Raw genomic sequence first — 18,614 nt, forward strand, 5'->3', positions numbered from 1 at the left:
AATACATTCTGTATTTATTGTTACTAAATTTCTTCCTCATAATTTATTTTGCTAGGGATAATCTTTATATATTTATTTATTTTGGCCATGACACATGGCATTCAGAACCCCCTGACCAGGGACTGAACTCAGGGTCCTTGGCAGTGAGAGCACAAAGTTCTAACCACTGGAATGCCAGGGAATTCCTAGGAATAATTTTTAATTCATTCCTTTAAATTAGGCCTAAAGCTCTGTTATGAGAAGTATGTCACATAGCACCTATTTCATAAGTTAAAATTTCTCAAAATTACTTGAAAACTACTTTCAGTTCAGTTCAGTTGCCCAGTCGTGTCTGACTCTTTGCGATCCCATGAATCGCAGCATGCCAGGCCTCACTATCCATCACCAACTCCCAGAGTTCATTCAGACTCAAGTCCATCGAGTCAGTGGTGCCATCCAGCCATCTCATCCTCTGTCGTCTTCTCATCCTTCTGCCCCCCAATCCCTCCCAGCATCAGAGTCTTTTCCAATGAGTCAACTCCTTGCATGAGGTGGCCAAAGTACTGGAGTTTCAGCTTTAGCATCATTCCTTCCAAAGAAATTCCAGGGCTGATCTCCTTCAGAATCGACCGGTTGGATCTCCTTGCAGTCCAAGGGACTCTCAGGAGTCTTCTCCACCACAGTTCAAAAGCATTAATTCTTCGGCGCTCACCTTTCTTTACAGTCCAACTCTCACATCCATACATGACCACAGGAAAAACCATAGCCTTGACTAGACGGACCTTTGTTGGCAAAGTAATCTCTGCTTTAGAATATGCTGTCTAGGTTGGTCATAACTTTTCTTCCAAGGAGTAAGCGTCTTTTAATTTCATGGCTGCAGTCACCATCTGCAGTGATTTTGGAGCCCCCAAAAATAAAGTCTGACACTGTTTCCACTGTTTCCCCATCTATTTCCCATGAAGTGATGGGACCAGATGCCATGATCTTTGTTTTCTGAATGTTGAGCTTTAAGCCAACTTTTTCACTCTCCTCTTTCACTCTCATCAAGAGGCTTTTTAGTTCTCCTTCACTTTCTGCCATAAGGGTGGTGTCATCTGCATATCTGAGGTTATTGATATTTCTCCCGGCAATCTTGATTCCAGCTTGTGCTGCTTCCAGCCCAGCGTTTCTCATGATGTACTCTGCATATAAATTAAATAAGCAGGGTGACAATATACAGCCTTGACGTACTCCTTTTCCTATTTGGAACCAGTCTGTTGTTCCATGTCCAGTTCTAATTGTTGCTTCCTCACCTGCATACAGATTTCTCAAGAGGCAGGTCAGGTGTGGGTATTCCCATCTCTTTCAAACTTTTCCACAGTTGATTGTGATCCACACAGTCAAAGGCTTTGGCATAGTCAATAAAGCAGAAATAGATGTTTTTCTGGAACTCTCTTGCTTTTTCCATGATCCAGCGGATGTTGGCAATTTGGTCTCTGGTTCCTCTGCCTTTTCTAAAACCAGCTTGAACATCTGGAAGTTCACGGTTCACGTATTGCTGAACCCTGGCTTGGAGAATTTTGAGCATTACTTTACTAGCGTGTGAGACGAGTGCAATTGTGTGGTAGTTTGAACATTCTTTGGCATTACCTTTCTTAGGGATCGGAATGAAAATTGACCTTTTCCAGTCCTGTGGCCACTGCTGAGTTTTCCAAATTTGCTGGCTTATTGAGTGTAGCACTTTCACAGCATCATCCTTCAGGATTTGAAATAGCTCAACTGGAATTCTGTCACCTCCACTAGCTTTGTTCCTAGTGATGCTTTCTTTCTTTTCTTTAAGAGAAAAGCACTTAACATTTAATGAATTTCCCAGCATGTGGCTTCAAGCCACCAGGACACAAGCCCCACCTACACCCTTAATCTTCTCCTCAGCTCTTCTGCTGAAGAATTTGGCCTTCACGATGACAGGCTGCTTTGGGAGCTTTCCTTTCCCCAGAACTTTGTAGTAACCTGATCGCACCACATCTATGAAAGGTACAGCTCCTGTCTTGTTCTTGGCAGCATTTACTCGTGTCTGCTCACTAACCAAGGTCCACAATTTATCAAGATTGACAGTCGGGCAGAAACTCTGGTTCCTCTTTAAGTGGTAATGCCTCATACCAACTTTCCCAAAGTATCCTAGGTGGTATTTGTCGAAGTTGATCCTGTGATGAGGCATGCCACCAGCATTACCTTGGCCTCCCGGGTGTTTCCGGTGTTTGCCGATGCGGCCGTGGCCATGGCTCACGTGGCCCCTAAGTTTCTGGGTCTTCCTTAGTCTGGATGGCATGCCGGCAGCCTAGACGAAAGAGCCCTAGTGATGCTTTCTAAGGCCCACTTGACTTCACATTCCAGGATGTCTGGCTCTAGGTCAGTGATCACACCATCTGATTATCTGGGTTGGGAATATCTTTTTTGTACAGTTCTTCTATGTATTCTTGCCACCTCTTCTTAATATTTTCTGCTTCTGTTAGGTCCATACCATTTCTGTCCTTTATTGAGCCCATCTTTGCATGAAATGTCCCCTTGGTATCTCTAATTTTCTTGAAGAGATCTCTAGTCTTTCCCGTTCTGTTGTTTTCCTCTATTTCTTTGCATTGATCGCTGAAGAAGGTTTTATCTCTCCTTGTTATTCTTTGGAACTCTGCATTCAGATGCTTATATCTTTCTTTTCTCCTTTGCTTCTCTTCTTTTCACAGCTATTTGTAAGGCCTCCCCAGATAGCCATTTTGCTTTTTTGCATTTCTTTTCCATGGGGATGGTCTTGATCCCTGTTTTGGTAGCATACACTAACTTCACTTTTGGAAAACAGAGTAGCTTTTTCTGTCGAAGGAAAAATAAGCCATGGAAGTAAATTCAACTTAGTAATTATTTCAGATACTATTTTCTATATCCTTGGTTTTTACAGAAATAAAAGACCATTTCAGTAATGCTACTGAAACACTTTATATTCTTTCAAGACCAGTGTCACAGAAATTGGGTGGGGTGGGAAAATAGGAAGTAACATCCTGGGGAAATGTTTTAGTTGGCAAACTGTTCTTGTCACACTCTGCCTCTCACCTGGTTAGGAGTAAATTATAATAGATTCTCTGTAAAACTTTCTCAAAAAGGAAAATACTCTTACTGCTTTATTATTAAAACAAAAAAATAAAAACCAGTTTGGCACAGAAGTTGCTCAACATCACTAATCATCAGAAAAATGCAAATCAAAATCACAATGATATGTCTCATACCTGTCAGAATGACTGTCATCAAAAATAACACAAATAACATTTTGGTAAGGATATGGAGAAAAGGGAACTCTATGTACATTTCTAGTGGAAACGTAAATTGGTATAGCCATTATAGAAAACAGTATGGAGGTTCCTAAAAAAGCTAAAAGTTGAATTACTATATGATTGATCCAGCAACTCTACTCCTCAGTATCCAGAAATAAATGAAAATACGAATTTGAAAACATACATGCACACCAGTGTTCCTAGCAGCATTATTTACAATAGCTAACATGTGGAAGCAACCTAAGTGTCCATAAACAGATGAACAGACAAAGATGTAGCATATGTATACAATGGAATAAAAAGAATGAAGAATGAAAACTTGCTGTCTGCAGCAACATTGATGTTACTGGAGGGTATTATGCTTACAGAGAGACAAATACTATATCTTATTACTTACATGTGTAATCTAAAAAATAAATGAATATAACAGCAACAGAAAAAAAGACATACAGAGAATAAACTAGAGGTTACCAGTGGGGAGAGGGAAGTGAGGGGCAAGATAAGGGTACAGGATTAAGAGATACAAACTAATATGTATAAAAGAAATAAGCTACAAGGATATACTGTATAACGGAATATAGCCAATATTTTAGAATAAATGAAGTAAAATCTGTAAAAATATTGAATCACTGTGTATACTTAAAACCCCAAAGCTGTTTTTGTGTTTAAATCAAATACCTATGAGCATACTGAACCAGATTTTAAAAAATCACCTGATATTCCATCTCCTCTGGTGGTAGTGGTGTAGTTGCTAAGCTGTATCTGACTCTTGCTACCACATGGACTGTAGCCTACTAGCTCCTCTGCCCATGGGATTTCTAGGCAATGGAGTGGTTTAACTTTTCCTTCTCCAGGGGATTTTCCCAACCTAGCAATTGAACCCTGGTCTCCTGCACTGCAGGCAGATTCTCTACCCACTAAGCTACCATCTCCTCTAGATTAACATTATTAGCCTTTTGGTGAACATCCTTCTAAATATATGTCCATGCACACATATATCCAAACATACAAATTTTAATGAACATGCTAATTTATAGTGAGATAACTTTAATTTAAATTCTGTAATCCTTTTTCATGCATCATGCATAAATCTTTTATCTCAATAGATGTACTGGGCTTCCCTGATGGTCTAATAGCTAAGAATCCATTTGCCAGTGCAAGGGACACATCAGGTTCAATCCCTGGTCTGGGAGGATCCCACAGCTGCAAAGCATCTAAGCTTGTGTACCACGACTATTGAGCCTGTGCTCTAGAGCCCACAAGCCACTAAGCAAGCCCATCCACTACAACTACTGAAGCCTGTGCTCTGCAACAAGAGAAGCCATTGCAATGAGAAGCCCACACACTATAAGGAGAGTTGCCCCTGCTCACCCCAACTAGAGAAAAGCCCAGGCACAGCAACAAAGACCCAAAGCAGCCAAAATTAAATCTGCAAAAAAATACATTTATCTCTATTAAATACTATGGTTAACTATTATAATGTGTTATATATGCATCAGTTTATCTAATTTCTTCTTGATAGGTATTTAGGTTGCTGCCAGTTTTTTGGTATCATAAGCAGAGGTTTATATACTTATGCAATAGTCAAAATGAATTCCTAGAATTGTTATTTCTGCATTAAAGGTAAACTCATTTTAAATTTCTATACATTTGAAATGATTTCCCAGAAAAAAGCAGTAACAAATATAACCAAATTGCTCAGGGAAAGGTGTCCATTTCTTCACACCCTTGGCAATTATGGCAAAGATTCTAAATGTAAACAAATAACCAAATCAGAGAAAAGAGATTTGCATTTCTTAGATTAGTAACAAAGATGAGTATCTTTTCATATGTTTTTTAGACATGTATTTCTTTGTCAGCTGTTTTTCCAATGTCTTATTTTTCTACTTAGATGCTGATCTTTATTATAAAGTTTATCCCCATGTTTTTCATGATGTTTTCTATAACTTTTGACATTTTCAGTAGTAAAACATTTTAAAATGGAAAGTTTATCTCAGAAGTAAGATTTTACCATGAAATTTTATACATTTCAAACTATGTCAAAAAAAAAGCATGTACTGTGGTTTTAGAATGGAGATTCAAAAGTTTTTTATGTAGCCTAGAAAAATCAGACATAATCTATAGTTGTTGCATTGTTTTATTTTATTGCTTTATTTTACACTTAAAATCTAAAAGCTGTTTTGTGTGTAAGACTAATTAAATCAAGAAACATGATCCACCTAGAATCTTTTTACCACCCCCCCAAATTAAAGATTAGCCTCAAATTCCTATTTCTCTCTGTTTTTATGTAAGTTGATTACTTCTCAGAGTATGGCTCCCATTAAAAATTTTAGTGACTGAATCCGTTGTAAAACAGAAGTGTATAGTTTCTTACCTTTGACTTTGCAACAATTTCTGAAACTTTCACCACAGGATCTTGAGTGAGACTTAGTTTGTTCTGTGCATTCATCTTACTGTTCAGCCAACTCATGGCTTCACTAATATATTTTTCAACCTTTTCAATTTCAGCAGGATCCAAATGATCGTATCTTTCATCCTATAGGGGAAAAAAAAACTTAATGAGAGGTTTTTCAATAAGCACCTTATTAATAATTTCTGCTTAAACGATTTAGACTCTTATTGACTGTGTATCTCACACATACTCACATGAAGAAGCCATTTACAAATTACATAGAACTGAAGAAACTGAGAGAAAGAAAAATCAGTATGCCTTTTTAAGAGGAAAGGCCTTCTGAAGAAGTCAGGTTTGGAAAGGAATGACTTGTGAAGAATATTAAAACTGAAAAGTAGTTTTTAGCCAAGAAAGAAGCTGCATGGAATTAAATCAGTCAAGGAGTAAAATGAAATAAGGTAAGTAGGCACAAGCAAGCTAGACAGAAAATTCTGACTCTATACAGCAGACTCTGATTAAGTTGTTGATACGGAGAAATGAAAATGAAACTGAAAAAGACACGTGCAGCTGTCACATGTGGAAGACAATCTAAGAAGTCATGATTTAGACTGGTGGTCTCAAACCAGAAAGAAGTGACGGTGCAACATACGGAAGGAGGATCTCCTCCCCATCCATCTGTCTACATACTTTTAAAAAATCTCTAGCCTGAACATCTTCCCTGAACTCCCAACTCTATCCAACTTCCAACTTGACCAACGTGAATTCTTACTTGAAAAATTTGAAACAACTTACCTGTGTTTCAAATTCACTATTACCTCCCTATCTACTCTTCCAAGTTTGCTCATCTTAGTAATTAACAACTTTATCCTTTCAGGCCAAAAATCCTTAGTTATTTTGACTCCTCTTTCTGTTTTATCTACATAAAAATTATCAGCCCTGCCTTCAAAATATATGCAGAATTCCAGCCACTTCTTCCCCTTCCACTGTCCAGGCTTAGGGTTCCGTCACTTCTTGCCTGTGCTATTCTAATGATTTAACTAGTCTCTCTGCTTCTTTAGACTTAACTCATGCTGCTCCTATGTTCAGAAGCCTCCAATGGACTCCTATCTCAGGGTAAAAAAACCAAGCTTTTATAATGGCCCCTGGCCCCTGCATGATCTGGGAACTAATAACCCCACCCCTACTGTTTTGAGTCCCCTTGGGTTCCTTGCTGTTACTCCAACACTTCCTTTCCTTGAGATTTTGCAATTGCTTCCTGTCCCCATCCCCACTTTTAGAACATTTTTCTTATAATTATCATACATCTTGAACCCTCCCTCAGCTCCTTTAATTCTCCCCTCAAATGATGTCATCTTCTTAGTCTGCCTTTCTGACAAATCTCCACCTCTGGCAGTCCCTTACTTTTCCCACAGCTCTTAGCACCATCTGACTTCACTAACCCATTACTGTCTATCTTTTCCCACAAACATATTAGAATAAGTTCAATGTTTGATGCTGTAGTTCCAGCACCTTGAAGAGAGCATGGAACATAATAAACTCAAAATTCTTGAGCATAAGTGAAGTCTTGCCTTGCTCTGAATAATAGTTTACAGCATCTTCAGGAAGCTTTTGACAGCATGGCAAACACTAGGCTGTAATAATAATAAACAGACCCTCCAATACCAGATTTGAAATATTATTGGTGTTTCTATTTGTCTGCTTGTTCCTTCTTTTCCATTATCCTTACATTCTATTTGTACCTGTATGGACACTGACGTTGGCAGGCACATTCACAATTGGTACCTGGATTATTCCTTTAGGTGGTTGGACTGCACTCGATCTTAAAAAATGTACAAATCTTTTATTTCTAAAATAAGTAACCACCTTTCCCACACTGTATATATAGTGAAAAACAGTGTAGCTGTTAAGGGTTTGTATGTTGACTTTAGACTGCTTAGATTTTATCCTGACTACATCACTACTTCACAAGTTGCTTAAGCACTGCTATTTTCCTATAAAATAACATTCTTGTCAGAACTGAGATAATCCATGCAAAGTACTCAAAATTTAGTAAGTGCTTGATAAATGTAAACTATGATAATGCCCTCCCCTAAACCTTTGGTGCTGGTCTCTCCAGTGATAAAATCTGGGGGAATTACGGTGAATATTTAAAATTTTAATTGGCAAACTCGGGGGCTCCCTGGTGGCTCAGTGGTAAAGAATCTGCCTGCAGTATAGAAGATGCAGGAGACTGGGGTTCGATCCCTGGGTCAGGAAGATGCCCTGCAGGAGGAAATGGCAACCTGCTCCAGTATTCTTGCTGGGGAAATCCCATGGACAGAGGAGCCTGGTGGGTCACAGTTCACAGGGTCACAAAGGGTCTTGCACTACAACAGCCAAGTTGAGTGTATATAGGAGGCCTGCAGAACCTAAAATGTTATTTGTTCATGTAAAGGAAAAGTTTGCTACCCTCTCCTTTAGAGGGAAAAAAAAATCAGCTTAATTTTGTCAAATCTTACTGTTACATCCAAATGCAGGTAACTTTTATATAACTAAATATTTGAGGCTAAACAGTGGAAAGGCTAAGGGTAGTAAGACACATCTGGGCACAGATATAAAAGAATAAAGGACATGGGAGTTACAGATAAGCAAAGACTGGAAGACCAAGAGCAACCAAAAGAGGCGCCAAGGGACAAAAGGAATGCTGGCAGAGTCAGGTTTCAAAGATGCCAGTAAAAAAAGGCTCAACAAAACCTCTTTTTCACTGTATCAATAATGAAATCCCAAGAAAACAATGAATTTGTTCACTGGACTAATTCAGGGAATTCTAAAAGATTAAAACCACACAACTGCACTTTGGTAGCAACAACCGCTATAGCTCTACAGTTGAGAACTTTTAAGATTTACCCCATCCTCTGCGTACCACACACTACCATTACCACCAATTTACTTTATGAGTTTTAATACCTTGTTTCTGTATGCTTCTATCACTTTCATGACAAGTTGGATCTTTTTTCCCAAGTCGTTTAAAGCTTTTGGTCTTTCTTCATGTTCCATGTACCTTACTTGAATAGGCTGGCCATATTTCTGTTAAGTTTTTTAAAAAGAAAAAGTTATTAACAGAAAACAACTTTTATTGTGGTCCACTGGAGGAGGAAATGGCAACCCACTCTACTGTTCTTGCCTTGAGAATCCCATGAACAGTATGAAAAGGCAAAGATATGATACTGGAAGATAAGTCCCCCCTCCCCCCAGGTTGGGAGGTATCCAATATGCTACTGGGGAAGAGCAGAGGGCAATTTTATTCATAGCTCCAGAAAGAATGAAGTTGCTGGGCCAAAGAGGAAACAGTGCTCAGTTGTGGATGTGCCTGGTGGTGAAAGTCAAGTCCAATTATGTAAAGAACAATATTGCATAGGAACCTGGGAGATAGCAGAGGACAGAGTAGCCTCAGTTCAGCTCGTGTCCGGCTCTTTGTGACCCCATGGACTGCAGCACGCCAGGCCTCCCTGTCCATTACCAACCAGACTTTACTCAAACTCACCTCCATTGAGTCAGTTACGCCATCCAACCATCTCATTCTCTGTCATCCCCTTCTCCTCCTGCCTTCAATCTTTCCCAGCATCAGGGTCTTTTCAAATGAGTCAGCATTTCGCATCAGGTGGCTAAAGTACTGGAGTTTCAGCTTCAACATCAGTCCTTCCAATGAACATTCAGGACTGATTTCCTTTAGGATGGACTGGATGGATATCCTTGCAGTCCAAGGGACTCTCAAGAGTCTTCTCCAACACCACAGTTCAAAAGCATTAATTCTTCGGCGCTCACCTTTCTTTACAGTCCAACTCTCACATCCATACATGACTACTGGAAAAACCATAGCCTTGACTAGACAGACCTTTGTTGGCAAAGTCATGTCTCTGCTTTTCAATACGCTGTCTAGGTTGGCCATAACTACCCTTCCAAGGAGTAAGCGTCTTTTAATTTCATGACTGCAGTCACCATTTGCAATGACTTTGGAGCCCTGAGAAATAGAGTCTGTCACTGTTTACACTGTTTCTCCATCTATTTGCCATGAAATGATGGGACCTGATGCCATGATCTTTGTTTTCTGAATGCTGAGCTTTAAGCCAACATTTTCACTCTCCTCTTTCACTTTCATCAGGAGGTTAGTTCTTCTTTGCTTTCTGCTATAAGGGTGGTATCATCTGCATATCTGAGGTTATTGATATTTCTCCCAGCAATTTTGATTCCAGCTTGTGCTTTATCAAGCCCAGTATTTCTCATGATGTACTCTGCATAGAAGTTAAATAAGCAGGGTGACAATATACAGCCTTGACGTACTCCTTTTCCTATTTGGAACCAGTCTGTTGTTCCATGTCCAGTTCTAACTGTTGCTTCCTCACCTGCATACAGATTTCTCAAGAGGCAGGTCAGGTGATCTGGTATTCCCATCTCTTTCAGAATTTTCCATAGTCTATTGTGATCCACAAAGTCAAAGGCTTTGGTGTAGTCAATAAATAGATGTTTTTCTGGAACTCTCTTGCTTTTTCGATGATCCAGTGGATGTTGGCAATTTGATCTCTGGTTCCTCTGCCTTTTTTTTTTTTTTTTTGCAGTTTTTTATTTTGTAATCACACTGGCTTTATCGTTAAAAGTAACACACACAACTGCAAGTTAAAGAAAGTAAAGCTCCCCTACCCTCCTCAAGTCCTTTCCATTTTAACTTCCCCTGACAGACTACCACTGTAACTTTAACTGGCATACTAATATATACATTTCTTGATTTGCCAGTTCAGGCACTACTGGTGGTTTAGTCGCTAAGTCATGTCTGACTCTTGTGACCCCATGGACTGTAGCCTGCCAGGCTCCTCTGTCCATGGGATTCTCTAGGCAAGAATAGTGGAGTGGGTTGCCATTTCCTTCTCCTCCTCTGCCTTTTCTAAAACCAGCTTGAACATCTGGAAGTTCACGGTTCATATATTATTGAAGCCTGGCTTGGAGAATTTTGAGCATTACTTTGCTAGCGTGTGAGATGAGTGTAATTGTGCGGTAGTTTGAGTATTCTTTGGCACTGCCTTTCTTAGGGATTGGAATGAAAACTGACCTTTTCCAGTCCTGTGGCCACTGCTGAGTTTTCCAAATTTGCTGGCTTATTGAGTGTAGCACTTTCACAGCATCATCTTTTAGGATTTGAAATAGCTCAACTGGAATTCTATCACCTCCACTAGCTTTGTTCCTAGTGATGCTTGCTAAGGCCCACTTGATTTCACATTCCAGGATGTCTGGCTCTAGGTGAGTGATCAAACCATCGTGGTTATCTGGGTTGTGAAGACCTTTTTTGTACAGTTCTTCTGTGTATTCTTGCCACCTCTTGTTAATATCTTCTGCTTCTGTTAGGTCCATACCATTTCTGTCCTTTATCGAGCCCATCTTTGCATGAAATGTTCCCTTGGTATCTCTAATTTTCTTGAAGAGATCTCTAGTCTTTCCCATTCTATTGCAGCACCCTAGAGGAGCCTGGTGTGCTGCAATTCATGAGGTCAAAAAGAGTCAGGCACAATTTAGCAACTGAATGACAACAAATACAGGAAGATGAATAGGAAAGAAAGGAGGTCAGATCAAAATCTGTCCCGTCTTCTTTTCCTACATGGAAATGAGTTCCAGTGGTTATGTGCTTATTCAATCCTACACAGGGATGTCTCTACCTTATGTGCTCCTCTCATTCATTAAGATTACCTTTCGATTCCTCTCAAATCCAAAGAATATTAATTTCTTTAAAGTTGGGTGTTAAAAGTTTAAAACTACTAAGAAAACCATAAGAACTATACTGCATCCAAATAATGTATTTGAAACTTGGTTTCAAATATTTATAATGCATATAACTCTGTACATGCAACAAGGTTATTGGGATTTCCTGGTATTTAATACCTATTGACTATTATTTATGTCATATTTATTCATTAGATTAGTATGTGTATTTTAAGTATAGTGCTTAAAAACAAGAAAGCCCTTTGGCCCCACACCCCAGGTGCATAGAAGTAGAGAGTGTCTAAATTTTAAAACAGCCTCTAACTGTGAGGAGGGGAATACATTAGAAAAAAATATAAATATTTTCTTCCGAATTCTTTACATACGTAAATAAAATCAGCTTATTTTAGAGTAATTTTAGGTTTTCAGAAAAGTTACAAAGGAAACAATGGCAAACCAAGCACCTTTTATTGCTTTTTTCTAATGTTAGCATCTTACAGCATTATGGAACATTTGTCAAAACCAAGAAATCAACACTGGTGTATTACTGTTAAATACTGACTGAACTCCAGATTATTTGGATTTCATCTTTTTCTTTTCCAGGATACCACACTGCATTTAGTCTATTTTCATTGTACTTTGAATTGTAAATGTTTTTGAAAGGGGAGTAAGTTATAAAAGCCATCTTATAAAAATAGTAAAGCCTGTGAAAATTTCTATAACATTCACTTCTATGGTTACGTATATATTGGAAACAAAATAATACATTCTTGGAGCTTCTGGGCTTTTCAGTTATTTCTATTGGCCTCAGCTGTCTGGCTTGTTCCTCCAGCCCAATTTATATATATATTCCTTTAAAGGAGATGAGGGGTAAAAAACACCAAGAGGATAAAATATGGTAAAGCTTAGTTTTGCTTTCATAAGCTTAGGCTTTCAGGTTGCTTTTTAAATATTCCCTTTGGAAGTAATATATTGGCAAGATACTAACCTTTAAACAATTTTTTTTACATGTACCCCAATATGCATTGCAGCACAATTTACAATACCCAGGACATGGAAACAACCTAGATTCCATCGAGAGATAAATGGATAGAGATTTGGTACATTTATTTTCTTTTGCTTTCAAGTTACATAAATTCTTTTGCACTTCAACCTCCCCATCACTAAAGGGCTGCCTTTCCCCATACTCTAGAAGTCTTTATTAATGTCATCACTTAGCATATGTGTATTTACTCACTGTTCACAGAATGGTTCAGGGACCAGCAGCATCAGAATCTCTCGGAAGATTATAAAAAATGCAGAATCACGGACCCAACTTAGGTGTACTGAATTTTTTGCATTTCAGTAAAGGCCCCAGGTTATTTATGTGCACATTAAAGCTATGATCCTCACTAAGATGGAAAGACTAAAATTTCCTGTCATCCTTCCAATCTAAACTTCTAAACTTTTGAAGCTTTTTGTTTTTTGTTTTTCCAGGTTGGGGGCTGAGGGTTCGGTGGCAAGCAGGAGGAAAAGAGTAATAGTGTTTTTTTCTTAAATCTGACCACTGACCTAGAAAAAGGGGACCTGGTGGACACACCTCCTTATTTATTTTTTAAAAGGATATTGAAGACCAGGGGTACTATTTTTGAAGTTCTTTGCGGCCTGGTGTCCCCAAGAGTGTGAACATACAAAAGGGCAGTGTGTTAACTCCTCAAAATCAGAGCAGTCGAGGGGGAGAGAAGCAAAGCAAAAGTGACTCCTCTAATGGGTAAGGGGTCAGGGGTCAGGTTGACAAGTCACTTCTTAACAACATCTCAGAAATCATGGCTTATGTAAGAGTAATATTAACACTCTGGTCATGTGCTAATTGGAAGTGGTCAAACAGGAGATGGCAAGAGTGAACATCAACATTTTAGGAACCAGTGAACTAAAAGACTGGAATGCGTGAATTTAACTCAGATGACCATTATATCTACTGTGGGCAAGAATCCCTTAGAAGAAATGGAGTAGCCCTCATAGTCAACAAAAGAGTCTGAAATGCAGTTCTTGAGTGCAATTTGAAAAACAACAGAACAATCTCTGTTCATTTCCAAGGCAAATCATTCAATATCACAGTAATCCAAGTCTATGCCCCAACCAGTAATGCTGAAGAAGCTGAAGTTGAATGGTTCTATGAAGACCTACAAGACCTTCAACAACTAACACCCAAAAAGATGCCCTCTTCATTATAGGGGACTGGAATGCAAAAGTAGGAAGTCAAGAGATACCTGGAGTAATAGGCAAATTTGGCCTTAGAGTACAAAATGAAGCAGGGCAAAGGCTAACAGAGTTTTGCCAAGAGAACGCACTGGTTATAGCAAATACCCCTCTTCCAACAACACAAGAGAAGACTCTACACATGGACATCACCAAATGGTCAATACCAAAATCAGATTGGTATTTGCAGCCAAAGATGGAAAAGCTCTATATAGTCAGCAAAAACAAGACCGGGAGCTGACTGTGGCTCAGATCATGAACTCCTTATTACCAAATTCAGATTTATATTGAAGGAAGTAGGGAAAACCACTAGACCATTCATGTATGACCTAAATCAAATGCCTTACCGATTTATACAGTGGAAGTGACAAATAGATTCAAGGGATTAGATCTGATAGACAGAGTGCCTGAAGAACTATGGACGGAGGCTCATGACATTGTACAGGAGACAGGGATCAAGAGCATCCTCATGGAAAAGAAATGCAAAAAGGCAAAATGGCTGTCTGAGGAGGCCTTACAAATAGCTAAGAAAAGAAGAAAAGTGAAAAGCAAATGAGAAAAAGAAAGATATACCCACTTGAATGCAGAGTTCCAAAGAATAGCAAGGAGAGATAGGACAGCCTTCCTCAGTGATCAATGCAAAGAAATAGAGGAAAACAATAGAATAGGAAAGTCTAGAGATCTCTTCAAGAAAATTAGAGATACCAAGGGAACATTTCATGCAAAGATGGGCTAAATAAGGGACAGAAATGGTATGGACCTAACAGAAGCAGAAGATATTAAGAAGAGGTGGCAAGAATACACAGAAGAACTATACAAAAAAGATCTTCATGACCCAGATAACCACGATGGTTTGATCACTCACCTAGAACCAGACATCCTGGAATGTGACGTCAAGTGGGCCTTAGCAAGCATCACTAGGAACAAAGCTGGTGGAGGTGATGGAATTCCAGTTGAGCTATTTCAAATCCTGAAAGATTATGCTGTTAAGGTGCTGCAGTCAACATGCCAGCAAATTTGGAAAACATAGCAGTGGCCACAGGACTGGAAAAGGTCAGTTTTCATTCCAATCCCAAAGAAAGGCAATGCACTCATCTCACACGCTAGCAAAGTAATGCTCAAATTTCTCCAATCCAGGCTTCAGCAATACATGAACCATGAACTTCCAGATGTTCAAGCTGGATTTAGAAAAGCCAGAAGAACTAGAGATCAAATTGCCAACCTCCGCAGGATCATCAAAAAAGCAAGAGAGTTCCAGAAAAACATCTATTTCTGCTTTATTGACTATGCCAAAGCCTTTGACTGTGTGATTACAACAAACTGTGGAAAATTCTGAAAGAGATGGGAATACCAGACCACCTGACCTGCCTCCTGAGAAATCTGTATGCAGGTCAAGAAGTAACAGTAGAACTGGACATGGAACAACAGACTGGTTCCAAATTGGGAAAGGAGTGCATCAAGGCTGTATACTATCACCCTGCTTATTTTATCTATATGCAGAGTATTTAACATATATGCAGAGTATGTCTTCCCAAATGCCAGGCTAGATAAAGCACAAACTGGAATCAAGATTGCCGGGAGAATATCAATAACCTCAGATATGCAGAAAGTGAAGAACTAAAGAGCCTCTTGATGAAAGAGGAGAGTGAAAAAGTTGACTTAAAACTCAACATTTGAAAAACTATACCATGGCATCTAGTCCCATCACTTCATGGCAAATAATGGGGAAAACAACAAAAACAGTGATGAGAGACTTTACTTTTGGGGGCTCCAAAATCACTGCAGAGGGCAACTGCAGCCATGAAATTAGAAGACGCTTGTTCCTTGGAAGAAAAGCCATGACAAACCTAGACAGTATATTAAAAAGCTGAGACATTATTTTGCCAAAAATGGTCTGTCTAGTCAAAAGCTTTGGTTTTTCCAGTAGTCATGTATAGACGTGAGAGTTGGACCATAAAAATTAAAGCTGAGCACCGAAGAATTGATGCTTTTGAACTGTGGTGTTGGAGAAGACTCTTGAGAGTCCCTTGGTCTGCAAGGAGATCAAACCAATCAATATCCTGAATATTCATCAGAAGGACTGATGTTGAAACAGAAACTCCAATACTTTCACCACCTGATGCGAAGAACTGACTCATTTGAAAAGACCCTGATGCTGGGAAAGATTGAAGGCAGGAGGAGAAGGGGATGACAGAGGATGAGATGGTTGGATGGCATCACTGATTCAACAGACATGAGTTTGAGCAAGCTCCGGGAGTTGGTGATGGACAGGGAAGCCTTGTGTGCTGCAGTCATTGGGGTTGCAAAGAGTGGGACACGACTGAGCGACTGAACTGAACATCTGCTAAATTTTCATATCTGAGTATCATAATAGACAAGAATGATTATGCATTATTTAATTTGAATTATCATGTAGCAATCCTCACCTCCTAAATGAAGAGAGAGCATTTCCTGTTACACATATCTGCCTTAGAAATTTCTTATGTATTAATTAAACACATATACTGTGTTCTTGGCAATGGCAACCCACTCCAGAACTCTTGCCTGGAAAATCCCAAGGACGGAGGAGCCTGGTAGGCTGCCGTCCATGGGGTCCTATAGAGTCGGACATGACTGAGCGATTTCACTTTCGCTTTTCACTTGCATGCATTGGAGAAGGCAATGGCAACCCACTCCAGTGTTCTTGCCTGGAGAATCCCAGGGACGGGGGAGCCTGGTGGGCTGCTGTCTCTGGGGTCGCACAGAGTCGGACACGGCTGACACAACTTAGCAGCAGCAGCACTGTGTTCTTACACCATAATTTGTAGGACAATTTAATGTCCTGTTCAACACTAATATGGACTTTAAAAAGTTTACCTTTAATTCTTGAAGCTTATCCATATATACTTGTTTAGGTTGGTCCTCTCCTTCTTCATAAAGCCAATTTTCTGTGTCCTCCAATATTGCAGATAGTTTATTCAAATCCTAGTTATATAGTTAAAGAGATACTGATTGAAAATACTCTCCTTAGGAATAAAAGTCATCAAGCAAGGACAAAATGTTTTTCAAATATAAAAAATTAATTTTTTTTCTGGTTTCTTATTTATAAACATGTTTTCACTAGACTTCTGAAATTTGGAAAAATAACTAAGAACCATTCCTAAATGTGTTTCAAAAAGAGCAACAACAAAAACATATTTGCAACATTTATTTATGTATTTATATTAGCATGCTCAAGCAAACATTTAAATAAGTCTAATAAAAAACTACAAAACTTAGACTTACTTCTTGAGTGATGAATTTTTCATAGATAGTGCCAAGCTTGTCTCTAAAATCATATACATATTCTTCAACAGCATTCTTCGCATCATTTCTTTCTTTCTCTAACTTATCCTGCATTATCATCTTCCCCTATTCAAAAAGTTTTACATTAGTTGCCATGAAAACACTAGGGAAATAAAAACCAAAACCATAATGAAATATCACTTCACACCTACTAGGATGAGTATAATCAAGAAATGGAAAAAAAGTATTGGTGACTATTTGTAGAATTTGAAACCCTTGTACATTGCTGTTGGGAATGTACAATAATTTCCCTGTTAGGGAAAACTTTGGTGGCTCCTAAAGAAGCTAAATCAAGAGTTACAAAGTGACCCAGAAGTTTCACTCCTAGACATGTAATTAAAGAACCGAAAGCAGGAACTCAGTTACTTGTCACCCAGTGTTCACTGCAGCATTATTTACAATAACCAAAAGGTGGAAACAACTCATTTGTCCTTTAACATATGAATGGACAAATAAAATGTATATATGCAAAATGGAATGTTATTCTATTATAAAAAGAAAGTTCTGACACGTTACAAACCTGATGAACCTTGAAAACATTACACTCAGTGAAATAATACAGACACAAAGAATAAATATTGTTTGATTACATTTATATGAGTTATACAAATTCAAAGAGATAGAAAGTAGATTAGTTTCTTGGGGGTTGGGGAAGGGAGGAATGGTGAGTTATTAGTGGTTAGAGTTTCTGTTTGGGGTGATGAAAAAGTTTTGGAAAAGATAGTGTCAATTAAAAACTTTTTTTTTAATAGACTAATGTATGTTAGTGTTCAAATCCTAGGTTTCCCATTTATTAGCTTTGAAATTGCAGCAAAATTGCCTAACCTAAGCCTCAGTTTTCTTATCCTAGAGAGCATACATCTATACATCTTGTATGGCTACTAATAAGATTGACATATTCACATAAAGTATTCAGGACAGTACCTGACACACAACTGGTACTGAATAAATGTTGGCTCTGGTAAGTGATACAGGATAGTGGTTGTAATCCTGAGCTTTGAGACAGACTACTGGGCTCCAAAACAAAGGTTACTTGCTGAACTTGGGAGATTCAGCCTACTTCTGCCAGTTTCCTCATCTTTTAAAAGCAGATCTCTAACAGTACTGTGATTTTATAGGTTTGAAGATTAAAGAGGATATCAAAGTATTTAAAGATGTTAGCAAAAATTATTAAATCAAAAGCCAAGAAAGAATCTGTAATAAATATTTGTACTTTAACAAAAACATAATATTTTAAACATAATACAATGCACTGATATTTGTAAATTTGAAATAGTAAGACAATTAGCACAACATTGTAAACTACACTCCAATAAAATTATTTTAAAAATAAAATGAGGCATTTCAAAAATTTGAGAAAAAATCTTATACACAAAATTTATCATAGCCGCACTTCCACATAATTCATTTCTTTGGGAAAGTTAGTCTCAAATAATACAAATTCAGAATTATTTGGGATCTCTAGAAATGCTTGCTTCACATAAAATGTAGCTTTTAACAATCCATGAACAGGTGACATAGGTGGGTATTAGAAAGAGAACACTGTAAAGTCAAAATCTCTTGAGGAAATTCCTAGAATAATGTGCAGTAGCTGGAGAATATGCAGCACTTCCAAAGAAAACTGCTGGTCAAGCCTGTAGAAACTAACAACTACCACC

The 18,614-nt window shown here is 38.4% G+C and overlaps 2 protein-coding genes across 2 annotated transcripts in view; both read right to left on the reverse strand.

Annotated features, from left to right (window-relative positions):
- HSPA4L (heat shock protein family A (Hsp70) member 4 like) overlaps positions 1-18,614 on the reverse strand; it is a 59,212-nt gene that overhangs the window by 2,526 nt on the left and 38,072 nt on the right. Inside the window, exons 16-19 of the mRNA XM_055550724.1 lie at positions 16,897-17,022; positions 16,489-16,596; positions 8,614-8,733; positions 5,650-5,811 (exon numbers count right to left, since the gene is read on the reverse strand). Coding sequence (XP_055406699.1) covers positions 5,650-5,811; positions 8,614-8,733; positions 16,489-16,596; positions 16,897-17,022 — 516 coding nt within the window. The remainder of the gene's footprint in view (positions 1-5,649; positions 5,812-8,613; positions 8,734-16,488; positions 16,597-16,896; positions 17,023-18,614) is intronic.
- LOC129630237 (60S ribosomal protein L27a-like) lies at positions 1,800-2,287 on the reverse strand. Its single transcript, XM_055550729.1, has one exon. It carries the CDS (start codon positions 2,285-2,287, stop codon positions 1,841-1,843), a length of 447 nt encoding a protein of 148 aa, XP_055406704.1. The 3' UTR covers positions 1,800-1,840.

The sequence above is a fragment of the Bubalus kerabau genome, chromosome 16 (genome assembly GCF_029407905.1).
Source record: "Bubalus kerabau isolate K-KA32 ecotype Philippines breed swamp buffalo chromosome 16, PCC_UOA_SB_1v2, whole genome shotgun sequence".
In the NCBI taxonomy this organism is placed as follows: Eukaryota; Metazoa; Chordata; class Mammalia; order Artiodactyla; family Bovidae; genus Bubalus; species Bubalus kerabau.